This window comes from Thalassophryne amazonica, chromosome 19, assembly GCF_902500255.1.
Source record: "Thalassophryne amazonica chromosome 19, fThaAma1.1, whole genome shotgun sequence".
NCBI classification, from domain to species: Eukaryota; Metazoa; Chordata; class Actinopteri; order Batrachoidiformes; family Batrachoididae; genus Thalassophryne; species Thalassophryne amazonica.
In genome coordinates, this window is record NC_047121.1 from 63,179,919 (window position 1) to 63,191,551 (window position 11,633).

General features: G+C 38.1%; 1 protein-coding gene across 1 annotated transcript; it reads right to left on the reverse strand.

The window, feature by feature from the left end:
* Window positions 1-810: 810 nt before the first annotated feature.
* Window positions 811-10,927, reverse strand: exd1 (exonuclease 3'-5' domain containing 1). The gene is made up of 12 exons (XM_034159932.1): window positions 10,773-10,927; window positions 8,125-8,193; window positions 8,008-8,041; window positions 7,857-7,933; window positions 6,632-6,637; window positions 4,994-5,058; window positions 4,494-4,577; window positions 4,272-4,376; window positions 4,110-4,196; window positions 3,747-3,890; window positions 3,328-3,516; window positions 811-1,610 (listed from the first exon to the last, which is right to left on the reverse strand). Exons 1-12 carry the CDS (start codon window positions 10,906-10,908, stop codon window positions 918-920), a joined length of 1,689 nt encoding a protein of 562 aa, XP_034015823.1. The 5' UTR covers window positions 10,909-10,927; the 3' UTR covers window positions 811-917.
* Window positions 10,928-11,633: the final 706 nt, after the last annotated feature.

Here is an 11,633-nt window from a genome sequence, read left to right on the forward strand (position 1 = left end):
TATCTACATATGGTGTGTTACCACTGTGTGAACTTTCATTGAAATACATAAACCAGTTTCAGAGTTATTGCACTGACAAGACTCGGACAGATGGGAGGCTGCACAGGCCCCTCAAGTTTTATTTGTGGGGGTACTTATAGAAAATGTTGCAGAACCATATTTTTGCTCAAATAGCAGATCCTTCATGTTTCTGCTTTTCACAATCAAATATCATATAAAGAACCAACTGTGTACGGAGCAGTTTCTGAAGGTATACAACTCAAACAACAAAATGTTTCAACTGCTGTCTGTAAGAATGGGATGCAAAAATTGGGACTTAAAAATTGTGGACACCCTAAAAAAAAGATGCAGTTTCATCATATAAGAAACTTCCATACTTTTAAAGATCAAACATGGTCACATTTTATTCATATTTATTAGATATTTAAGGGCTTTACGTTACTTTTGTTTGACTTTTAGAATGTGTGCAAAACATTTGCATAGCAGTGTGTACTAACCACCAAAATTATTTTTTGGACATTCTGAGATCAGGCACATGGGCAACATCAACATACACTAAAATAATCTCTCTCTCACATACACAAACACTTTTTTTTTTTTTTTTAAGTTTTATTGAAGAAAATGTCAGTTGAAAAACATTTTTAAACTGTGCACCCCATGATAACTCTGTAACCAAAAGACTGAAACAGTCACCAGAACAGTGAATGTGATTTGAAAGCAAAAATATTTACAAGTTTACAAACAAACAGTTGGAGGGGGAAAAAAAGAGCCAAAATGTTTTTGAATCATGCAAAATCCAAACATAAACGGCTTCTTTAACCTGATAACGTTGCAAATCTTTGCACAAAAACAGAACAGCTACTGCCATCTAGTGGTCAAACTAATGACCAACATGCCATTAATTTGCAGCATCAACCTTAATGTCTAAAAGAGCCAAAGGACTGGCTGAGTGAGAGTGAGCGGGGCTGCGGAGGAGGTGTTACACCATCGCCTTCTGTCCCAGGAGAGTCTGTGGTAACGGCATTAGCAGGGGGGCAAAACTGGAACATCGATTCTTGGCAAGATGCAGTACGGCATGAAGGAGCCACCTCCATCCCGCTAGATGTTTTCTTATGTCCAGGGATCTCACCTTGCAGTTGAGCTGGTGAGGCCTGGAGAATAAAGCCTCTTCCCATAGAGGGGAAGGCAGATGGCTGCTGGTCTCCATCAAAGAACCTCCCTCTGCCCACCGTGACCACAGATGGTCCTCGAACTGCAGCAAGAGTCAGGGGGCTGCTGACAGACATCATTTCTCTGAGGTATGGCCCAGTGGTTGGAGATGGATCCTGACTTGCTTGCTTAAGGGTAAGATGGCCACCCTCAGATTTTAAAGAGGGATCTTCACTGACCAAACAGGGCTCTGGAGCTGACTGGTGTTGGAGAAGGTCCATCTGCTCTGATGAAGTCTCCTCATGAGAAGCTGAGGTCTGTGGTGGAGACTGAGGCTGGGGTTCAAAGCGAGCTAACAGACCTTTCTCTGTGATAGGGTAACGAGCAGCAGCCCACTCACGGCGCTCACGACGCATTTCCTGGAGCTGTCTGAGTTCCTTTGGTAACTCCAGCGCAGTGCTCTGAAGACAAAAAAATGGACAAAAGTGACCGAGCTGCTGCGCATTTATGGAAAAAAATTCCAGCTCTACTTTTAGCTTCACCATGTAGCACATCTACATTAGCAATTTGTTTCAATAAAAACAATGCCAAGACAGTGTCACTCATGCCTGTAGAACCCACCTAGTTGAATGGAACATTTCATCTTTCACCAAATTAAATATCCTTACCATGACAAGAACAAAAAAAAACAAAACTTTCATTATTTGTTTTATATAACGCCTAAAACAGATCCTTGCCATTTGATATTTTATTAATTTATAAACAAGAGAAAGGACTTACATTTTGGTGTGCGTCTCTAGTCCTTTGACGTCAAGAGGTCCCAAACACTCCAACACAAACTTTAAACAGCAGTCCAATCCAATACAAAACTGTTCTCAGTCAACTTGCAAAAACAGTCAGATACTTCAAAAACAATCCTGACGATGTAGTCCGTACCTGATGCCGTGCAAACACAAACCCCCCCCACATGTTTGTTTTTAAAGCTAAGCGCCCCAGTCATCGCTAGTGTGAGGACACGCGGTGGTCGTGGCGTGTGATAGCATAAAACATATAGAACCAAAATTGCATGATCAATGGAACACAATGGCAAATGGCACAAATAATCCATATCATGTGACATACAAACCACCAATCAAATGACAAGGATCTATTCAGGCGTCATACAATATGGAATATTCAATAAAACCAGAGCAGACATATTTGCTCATCTCCCATGTTTTATGCTTTGCCACATGGGAATTATGCCAGATGTCTTCTGAAGTTAGACCACAAAACCTTAAGCAAGCAGGAGTGTAACAGGAAAGTGTCATTATTTTGGTGTGGTTGGTTTATGGAGAGGCATTATGTGCCAGACAATAGTTTCAAATGCTGATTTTCGTATGTCCTTGGTAGATACAGTATAAGAAAATCATCGGCATTTGTTTGTTTGTTAGCAGGATTACATCAAACCTACTACATGGATTTCGATGAAATTTTCACCACAGACAGATATTAGGCCATGGAGACTCCATTAAATTTTGGAGGTGATCCGGATCCAGATGTCACTTTATCTAGGTTTTTAAGGATTACATCAAAACTACTTAACGGTTTCTCACCAAATTTGCACCACAGATAGATATTAGGCCATGAAAGACTACACTGAATTTTGGAGGTGATCTGGATCAGGATTTCAATTTGTACACTTCACTTTGTCAGATTCTGAGGATTATGTCAAAACTACTTAACAGATTTTCACCAAATTTTCATGACATATTGGTGGAAGAGTCCATTAAATTTGAATCCGGATTCTAGAGCCGAATTTCACTTTGTAGACTTTTAAGGATCATGTCAAAACTACTTCACAGGTACGACATCACAATGTAAACCCAAAATCAGGAAGACAATACTTAGTTTCATCTTGTGAATTAAATATCAGATTGCAACATCTTGATCAGTCGAACCATTCTGGATCAGTATGCAGTTATTGCATTGTGTTGTGGTATCCAGATCACAATGTGCATCACATATCTGTTATGAGTCCTTGTGAACCCTTAGCGAATGTTAAAAATCTCAGATTGATCTTTTTTTTTTTTTTTTAAGTTGATGTCTTCTTACTTTTCAAAGGTCAGGATGTAATTAATTTTTACTGCAAAATAACCTGTTGTTTATTTTAAAAATGCTCATCTGTAAATTACCCACCATGATTTGCTCCAGGTCACCAGGTTCATAGTAGCTGTTGTTGAGGTAGGAATCCACCAGGGCCATGTAGTCCGTCATGAGCGTATCCAGCAGCACGAGTCTGAGCGGCTGCAGGTGGATCACTGATAGAGCCATGACCTTCAGCAGAGGTACTGGACAGGGACGCTTGTACCACAACTCCCTCTCCTCCTGTAAAACCACACATCTATCACATCTGCACCAATGAAATCCTGCCTGCTTTCACTGTAACTGATTAGCATTACTTTGAGCTGAGGTAAAGAACTCAGTGGAATCACTTGCTGATGTGACCGATTTGAATAAAAACCTGCAGGCCTTTTGCCCTTTGCAGTACAGGGGAAAGAACTTCTGGAATATGCATATAACTTTGCTGCTGTTTCACTGAGGATGGTGTGATTTACCAAGGTGAGCTGTGACTTCATCTGAAGGGACAAAAGCTGTGAGGAGGGCACCTTCAGATGGAGGCTCACCACCTCCTGCAGTGTACTGACTCTGTCTGGAAGGAAACCTCCAGTCTCCGAGTAGAAGCACATGACATCTGCCACCTTTACACACACAAAGAAGTTAGCTCAAGCACAATATACTAAAGAGAAGTTTCACCAAAGGCCAGTGCTCCATATATATATATATATATATATATATATATATATATATATATATATATATATATATATATATATATATATATATATATATATATATATATACACACACACACACACACACACACACACACACACACACACACACACACACACACACACTGTATACCTGTGTGTCAAGACATTGGTTAGCTTTACTCCAAACTGACCAATCAGGCACCCAGAAATGGCTCTGCAGTCATGAATGACCTGCACCAAAAGTACAATGAAACAAAACATAACGCTTTTTGACTTACAGTGAATTTGTAAATCGACACAACTGACCTTTAATATGTGCTTATTTTCCAGGATCATACTGAGGCCGTTCTTAAAGGCTCGTGCTCCAAGTGTCAGAACATCAAACACGTAGACTTTTTTTTTAGTGGCAATCTACAGGAGGCAACAAAATTATTTTTTCTGTGTTAGTTATTTTGAAAAAAAGAATTAAAAAAGCACAATGAAGGAATTAAAAACACTTTAGCACATGTATTTTTCAGAAATTCTCACCTGCAGCCAACAAAGTGTGCCGAGCATGCTATCGAGTCCATCGGCTCCAACACCAATAACATGTGCCTTCTTGATGTGCATCACCTGAAGGACAGCAAATCACGACGTCTGCAACCAATGATGATGTCTTTTTGTTATTACCTCTATTAGTTTCTCTACTTTTGGATATGCTTTTTTAAAACATGTCTTATGACTTACAAAACGCTGTACGTTGGGAATGATCTCAAGTCCATTTCTTTAACATTGCAACATCGCGTTTGAGAAAAAGTAGCCACATCTTTTTTTTTCTATACCAAAAACCTCAATTTACACAAAAAACAGTTTGTGTAGCCATAATATTTGTCATATTTGTTAGATAACTGACATAGTTTCCAATTTTTTTCTGCTGGTCAATCAATACTTTCAGCACTGGACCTCAGGCAAAACACACACACACACACACACACACACAGACTTTATTAATTGATTCCTATAAAAAAGATCTTCAAATATCAACTCACAGCTTGTCCAAACTTGTCATGAAACTCATTAATGACTACAAAGTGAATAAACTCCTCATCATCATCTGCAATGAAATCAGAGATAGTTTATTTCCATCAGATAAATAATGACCTGCAACTTCAGAACTTCAAGGCAACATGAGGAAATTCACTGTGTTTGTACATACAACGGATAAAATAAGTATTGACCACGTCATCACTTTGGTCAGTAAATATATTTCTAAAGGTGCGACTGACATGAATTTTTTTTTTTTAACCAGATGTTGGTAACAACCCAAGTAACTAACATATACAAAGAAATCAAACCATTGATGTCCATAAATTAAGTTATGTGTAATAATGTGAAATGGCACAGGGAAAAAATATTGAAAACCTGAAGAAAGGTCCAAAAATGCATGGAAAGCCAAGACACCAGCTGAAATCTATCAATAATTAGAAAGCAATACTGCCCCTTGTCAGTGCAAATACAAGATAGCTCAGTCCCAACTGATGGCCTATAAACAGGTGTCTCCTTTCCAAGGTGTCACACAAGAAACATCTCATGATGGGTAAAAGCAAATAGCCATCTCAACATCTTTGCAACCTTGCTGTTGCAAAACATGTTGACGGCATTGGTTACAGACAGATTTATAAACTTCTGAATGTTTCAGTGAGCACTGTTGGAGCCATAATCTGAAAGTAGAAAGAAGATCATTTCACCATAAACCGGCCATGACCAGGTGTTCCTCGTGAGATTACTGACACAGGAGTGAAAATAATTATCAGAAGAGTTGTTCAAGAGCCAAGGACAGCTTCAGCAAGACCTGGAATTAGTATGTGCAATTGTTTCAAAGAAAACAATAAGTAATGCACTCAACCAACATGCCCTGTATGCATGCTCACCATGCAAGACTCCATTACTGAAGAAAAAGCATGCTGAAGCTCATTTACAGTTTGCTGCACAACATGAAATACTGGGAGAATATATACAGTAGTCTGGTCAGATGAGACCAAAATTTAACTCTCTCATAATACACACCATGTTTGGAGGCCAAATGGCACTGCACAGAACCCCAAAAACACCGTACCAACAGTGAAGCTTGGAGGTGGGAACATCATGGTGTGGGGCTGTTTTTCAGCATACGGCACTGGCAAATTTCATATCATTTAAGGAATGATGAAGGGAAAAATGTACTGAGACATTCTTGATAAAAATCTACCAGGATGAAACGAGGGTGGACATTTCAGCAAGACAATGATCCCAAACGCACAGCCAAGGAAACTCTCAGCTGGTTTCAGAGAATTAAAATAAAGCTGCTAGAATGGTCCAGCCAATCACCTGACTTGAATCCAACATAAAAATCTATGGAAAGAATTAAAGATCAGAGTTCATAGAAGAGGTCCAGTGAACCTTCACGATTTGAAGCCCGTTTGTGTGGAAGAATGGGCCAAAATTGCAACTGATCATGTAAGTAGTTTCCACATACAGGAGGTGTCTTGAAGATGTCATGAACAACAGAAGCTTTTGTACGAAGTATTAAGTCAATTTCAGTAAGCGTGTTCAATACTTTTTCCCCGTATCATTCCATTTTATTACACATAATTTCTGTACTTATTTGATTTGGGTTCTTTGCATTTATGGATTACTTGGGTCGTTACCAACATCTGGAGAATATTTCATGTCAATAGCACCTTTACAAATATACTTAATGAGAAAAATGGTGACATGTTCAATACTTATTTTACCCGCTGTATTTGTGCTTTAAATTTGAGCAGAACCGTGGCGGTTTTTAAGTGCAAAGCTCTATCTGGACTCGTTAAAGCGCTCTTAGAAGCTCTGAATCAAAGCAATTCTCAGAATGAATTCAAAACAAGCAGCTGTCTATGGAGTAATACTCAGCTACAATATCTAGTTATTGACGGATGATGTTAGATATCAAGGTAACGTTAACACTGCTGTAAAAATTGGGAATTTTTAAAGCATTTCCATGGTTCAACTACATTAGACTAACGCAGTAATTATAACACTCTGAAAAGCAACCTAAATGGCTTATAGCCATTATCGGCCCCGTGATCATTTAATACGCTGATCATTACTGTCATCCCAGACATAAAGAGAGAGAGAGCGAAAGAGAGAGAAAAAGAGGAAGGAGACAAGGGGAAGGTTGAACTGAAACCCAGTTAGACACCATTCAGACTAGGGTTGGCAATCTGGCTCAAACTGGATTGCTTTCTAGCGGATAACATTCAGACTAATTTTTCAAATGCGGATCATTCTACATTATATATCTAAACTCAATCTGGTTTGTGTGTGTATTGATCTGGAGAGGAGTGCGTGGGTGTGTGTGTGTGTGTGTGTGACATGTGTAAGGGGATGCACCCGGTGGATTCTCTTGGTGAGATGGCACCGCTGATAAAGAAGGTTGTTTGCCGTCCTCGCCGCTGTACCTACACTGAACACCGCCACAGTGGTGAGGACGCTGTGGGTGCACAAATATAGTGAGGAGATATGATGTCGTGATCCCAGAGCTAGCCGGATTCTACCAACATTTGTGTTCTAACCTCAGTGAATCCCTCTTGTTGAGCCACATAGAAAATAATCCACTTTAAATCTGAATAACGCAGTTCAGATTCAAAAGAAACCTATTTGTCTTGAGCTGGATTGCCAATCCTAGTCTGAACAGGGGTTTTAGTGGGTGTGTCTTTAGTGGGTGTGTCTCTGGGTAAATAAGAGTTCAGATCAGTCGTGGCATGCTTTGCAAATAATGTTTAACATGAACCATCACCCATATTTCACTGTAAAATGTAGATTTAAGAAAAGATTCTACACAAATACACTCCATTTAATCAAGACTGCTTCCTCTTTTTCTTTTTAAAAACTCACCCAAAGTGAATGTGTTCCTGTAGGGCTGAAACTCTTTCACCGTCAGGTAGTCCTCAGGTTTGGGCTCCTCAACGACTCTGTGCACAACATCACTTATAATTCATGGCGTTTTGGAACACAAATATGTTGCTTTTCATGTGTCAATTATTACCTGTGTTCTCTGCTTGTTTCACTGGGAAACTCCACTGTTAAGGTGCACAAACAGACAGGTTTATAGCACAGATTTATGTAGAATAAGATCAAGTTGTTTCATTACGCTTTGTCTCACCATTCAAAATCTCATGCCCGAAGAACAGTCTGCAGCCAGGTAGTTTACAGCCATTATTGCCACTTGCAACTGAAACAAACAAACAAGAGCAATCAGAGATTTCTGACGTCAGCCAATCCGGATCACCTCTAAAATTCAATGGAGTCTTCCATGCCCTAATATCTATTGGTGGTGTAAATTTGGTGAGAATCCGTGAAGTCGTCCACATCCACATGGGGCCAATGTGGACGTATTTGCTGGGTATAAAGTGAAATCTTGATCCAGAATCCGGTGTTGCAAAATTTAGTGCAGCCTTCCATGCCCTGATATCTATCTGGGGTGAAAATTTGGTGAGAACCCATAAAGTAGTTTTTATGTAAGCCTTCAAAGCCTTTATAAAGTGAAATCTTGATCCAGATCCCCTCCAAAATTCAGTGAGGTCTTCCATACCCTAATATCAATCTGTGGTGCAAATTTGGTAATAATCCATGAAGTAGTTCTGATGTAATCATGTTGACAGTAACAAAGGCCGACAATTTTATTACTGGTGGACAAAACGGAGTTAGTGGAAGCTGACTTAAGTTAGTGGAAGCTGCAGGAAGGTGAAAGCAACTCTTCATATTTTTTTCAATTAGAAAAGCATTGTGCTAAGTCTAATACACTCCAACAATTAAAAATTAATGGTCAAATAATCTCTGACCCAGCTTGTATTGCAAATCATGTAAGATCATTTTATAGCAATCGTTAAGGGTCAAGTGATGCTGCTGGGAATATTGAGCAATTTTTAGCAAATATTAATATTCAACAAATTCAGTCTTCCCAAAGGGAAGCATGCGATTCCCCTCTTTCGATCAGTGAAATTCATTCAGCTATAAATCAATTAAAAAACAATAAATCCCCAGGACTGGATGGTGAGAGACCCTTCCTCCTACATTAAATCAAGGAGTAATTACACTAATCCCAAAACCCATAAAAGACATACTCTTAATCGACAACTGGTGTACTATATGCTTACTGAATAATGATTATAAAATCCTGGCATCTACCTTTGCCAAGAGACTAAAATCTGTGTTAAATACTGTAATAGGAGAAACACAATCCAGTTTTATGCAAAATCGACATCTCTAATAACATCCATCTTGTTTTAGATATTTTAGATTACTCCCACTTGTTGCCAGATGATAGTTATATCCTATTTCTGGATTTTTATAAAGCGTTCAATTCTGTTAATCACGATTTTATATTTAGCTCTCTTTCTAAATTTGGTTTTGGCCATCTCTTCTGTGATGCTATTAAAATGGTCTATAAAAATAACAACTGCACAGTTAAATTAAAAGCAGGCACCTCTCCCAGATTCAACCTGAATAAAGAAATCCATCAGGGCTGTCCAAGTTCTCCCTATTTATTCCTTTTAGCCACCCAAATACTTGCTAGTTATATATGCACTAAGCAATTAAAATATCTGTTTTTGGTAAAGAAATTTTAATTAGTCAATTAGCTGATGACACTACACTTTTTTTTTTAAAGGACAACACCCAAATCCCATATGATCTAAATTTAATACAATCTTTCTCTGAGGTCTCAGGTCTTAATCTCAATATAAAATTTTGCTCCCATAATTGATAAAACACAGAAGCGTTTCAACCAGTGGCTCCAAAGGGATCTAAGTTTGAAAGGCAGAGTTCTGCTTTTTAAAGCGGAAGGAATCTCACGGCTTACTTATTCTGCCTTATCACTATATTTAGACAATCCTACTCTTAAATCTATAGAACAGATGCTGTTCAACTTTATTTGGAAAAATCACATACATTATTTGAAAAAATCTGTCAAATTTTTGCAAAAAAACTCCTGAAACTACTAGTCACCTTTTCTGGAACTGTCCAGTCACGAAAATCTTTTGGAAAGATTGTCAGCAATTTATAAATAAGTTTGATTCTGCTTTTTTATTAAAATTTGAACATGTAATTTCTGATATTCACATGAATCTCCCTAGAAACAAAAAGATTGTCTTAAACTTAATTGTTGTTTTTTTCAAAATTCTACATACACAAATGTAAATTTTCAAACAACTTTATTTTTCCCTGTTATAAAATAAACTGAAATGTATTTGTCCTCCATAGCAAAGAGCTCAAATCAAAAAGAAATCTTTACATATAACAGCTGCTTGTCACTTAACATATTCAACATTTCTTGATCTCATAGATTGTATAGACATTTTCTTTTGTATTTTTTTTTTCCATTGTGTTACAGAAAATGTATGTAATATGTAATTGCTTTTGCCTTTGCCTCCCCCTGGCATTCTGATGTTCACATACAGTTTACTTTAAATATTACAAAAAAGTTTTAAATCCTAGAAAACATTTTTTTAAACCGTCAATGATAAAACAGAGAAGAATGAGGATGAATATTTTCAGTGTCCACAGTTTGTGCTAAAGAAACATCTGAATTTGTTAAAATTATAAATCTGCCATCACTTAAAAAAAAAGGGGGGGGGGGGGGGGGAAGATGACTTTAACTTGCTAACTCGTTTCTCGACATATTTAGGACACACAGCTCCTCTCAAAACGCGTACAGCAAATACAGTATTTGTTAACTAGCTATATCAGCAGCATACAGCAAAAAAACCCCAAAAAGGTTTAACCAAGAAAAACTATGAACTTTTATCTCACCGTCTGCTAAAACCAGCGTTTTGTTCGGATTGATGCGCTGAATGACACCGAGGTACGAAGAACTTTTCAGAGTCAGTTTGATGCGTTTTCCTTTGAGGGCCTCGATGAACTGTAAGTCGTCTTCTAAATACGTCATTTTCCAGTCTTGTAAGAGCTGTTTTTATTAATTTTTAATCAAAAAAAATCATATCACTGCCGCGTCAACACCCGCCCACAAACTCATCTGAGAGCACGCGCGTGGCGCGCGACCAACGCAGGAGGCGTGTTCAATAAGAATGATGCATTCATTTACACCTCGGAAATTAAAGGTGTCGTCTAGTCGCTTAAACGTGTTTACAGATTGAAGTTACAAAAAAAAAAAAATAAATAAAAATTAACACTGCAGCAGTATTTGTTATCGAATGCAGAAACCATATTTTGCAACTTTACTAAGTAAGAAGAAATAATGCAATAAAAAAATAAGGAAATTACACATTATTATTATTATTTTATTTTTTTTTTTTTAGGGGAGGTGATGGTCTAGTGGTTAAGGTGTTGGGCTTGTGACCAGAAGATCCTGGGTTCAAATCCCCGCCTGACTGGAAAATCACTAAGGGCCCTTGGGCAAGGTCTTTAATCCCTTATTGCTCCCGGTGTGTAGTGAGTGCCTTGTATGGCAGCACCGGTGCTGAATGTGAGGCATAATTGTAAAACGCTTTGAGCGTCTGATGCAGATGGAAAAGTGCTAAATAAATGCAGTCCATTTATTTGATTTATTTGGCAATAAAATACAAGTACATAAAATACATACATACAAGATATAAAATTGCAGAGGATAACACAAAAAAGCATAAACACTTATTTCCATTGTGGTCCTCGACC

Excerpts from the sequence above, each read along its gene's own strand:
- exd1 (XM_034159932.1), bottom strand. The coding sequence starts at position 10,908 with ATGACGTATTTAGAAGACGACTTACAGTTCATCGAGGCCCTCAAAGGA. Across the intron at positions 4,578-4,993 it reads ATGACAAGTTTGGACAAGCT|GTGATGCACATCAAGAAGGC; the intron begins GTGAGTTGATAT and ends GCTGTCCTTCAG. Across the intron at positions 3,891-4,109 it reads TCTTGACACACAGGTATACA|GTGGCAGATGTCATGTGCTT; the intron begins GTGTGTGTGTGT and ends GTGTGTGTAAAG.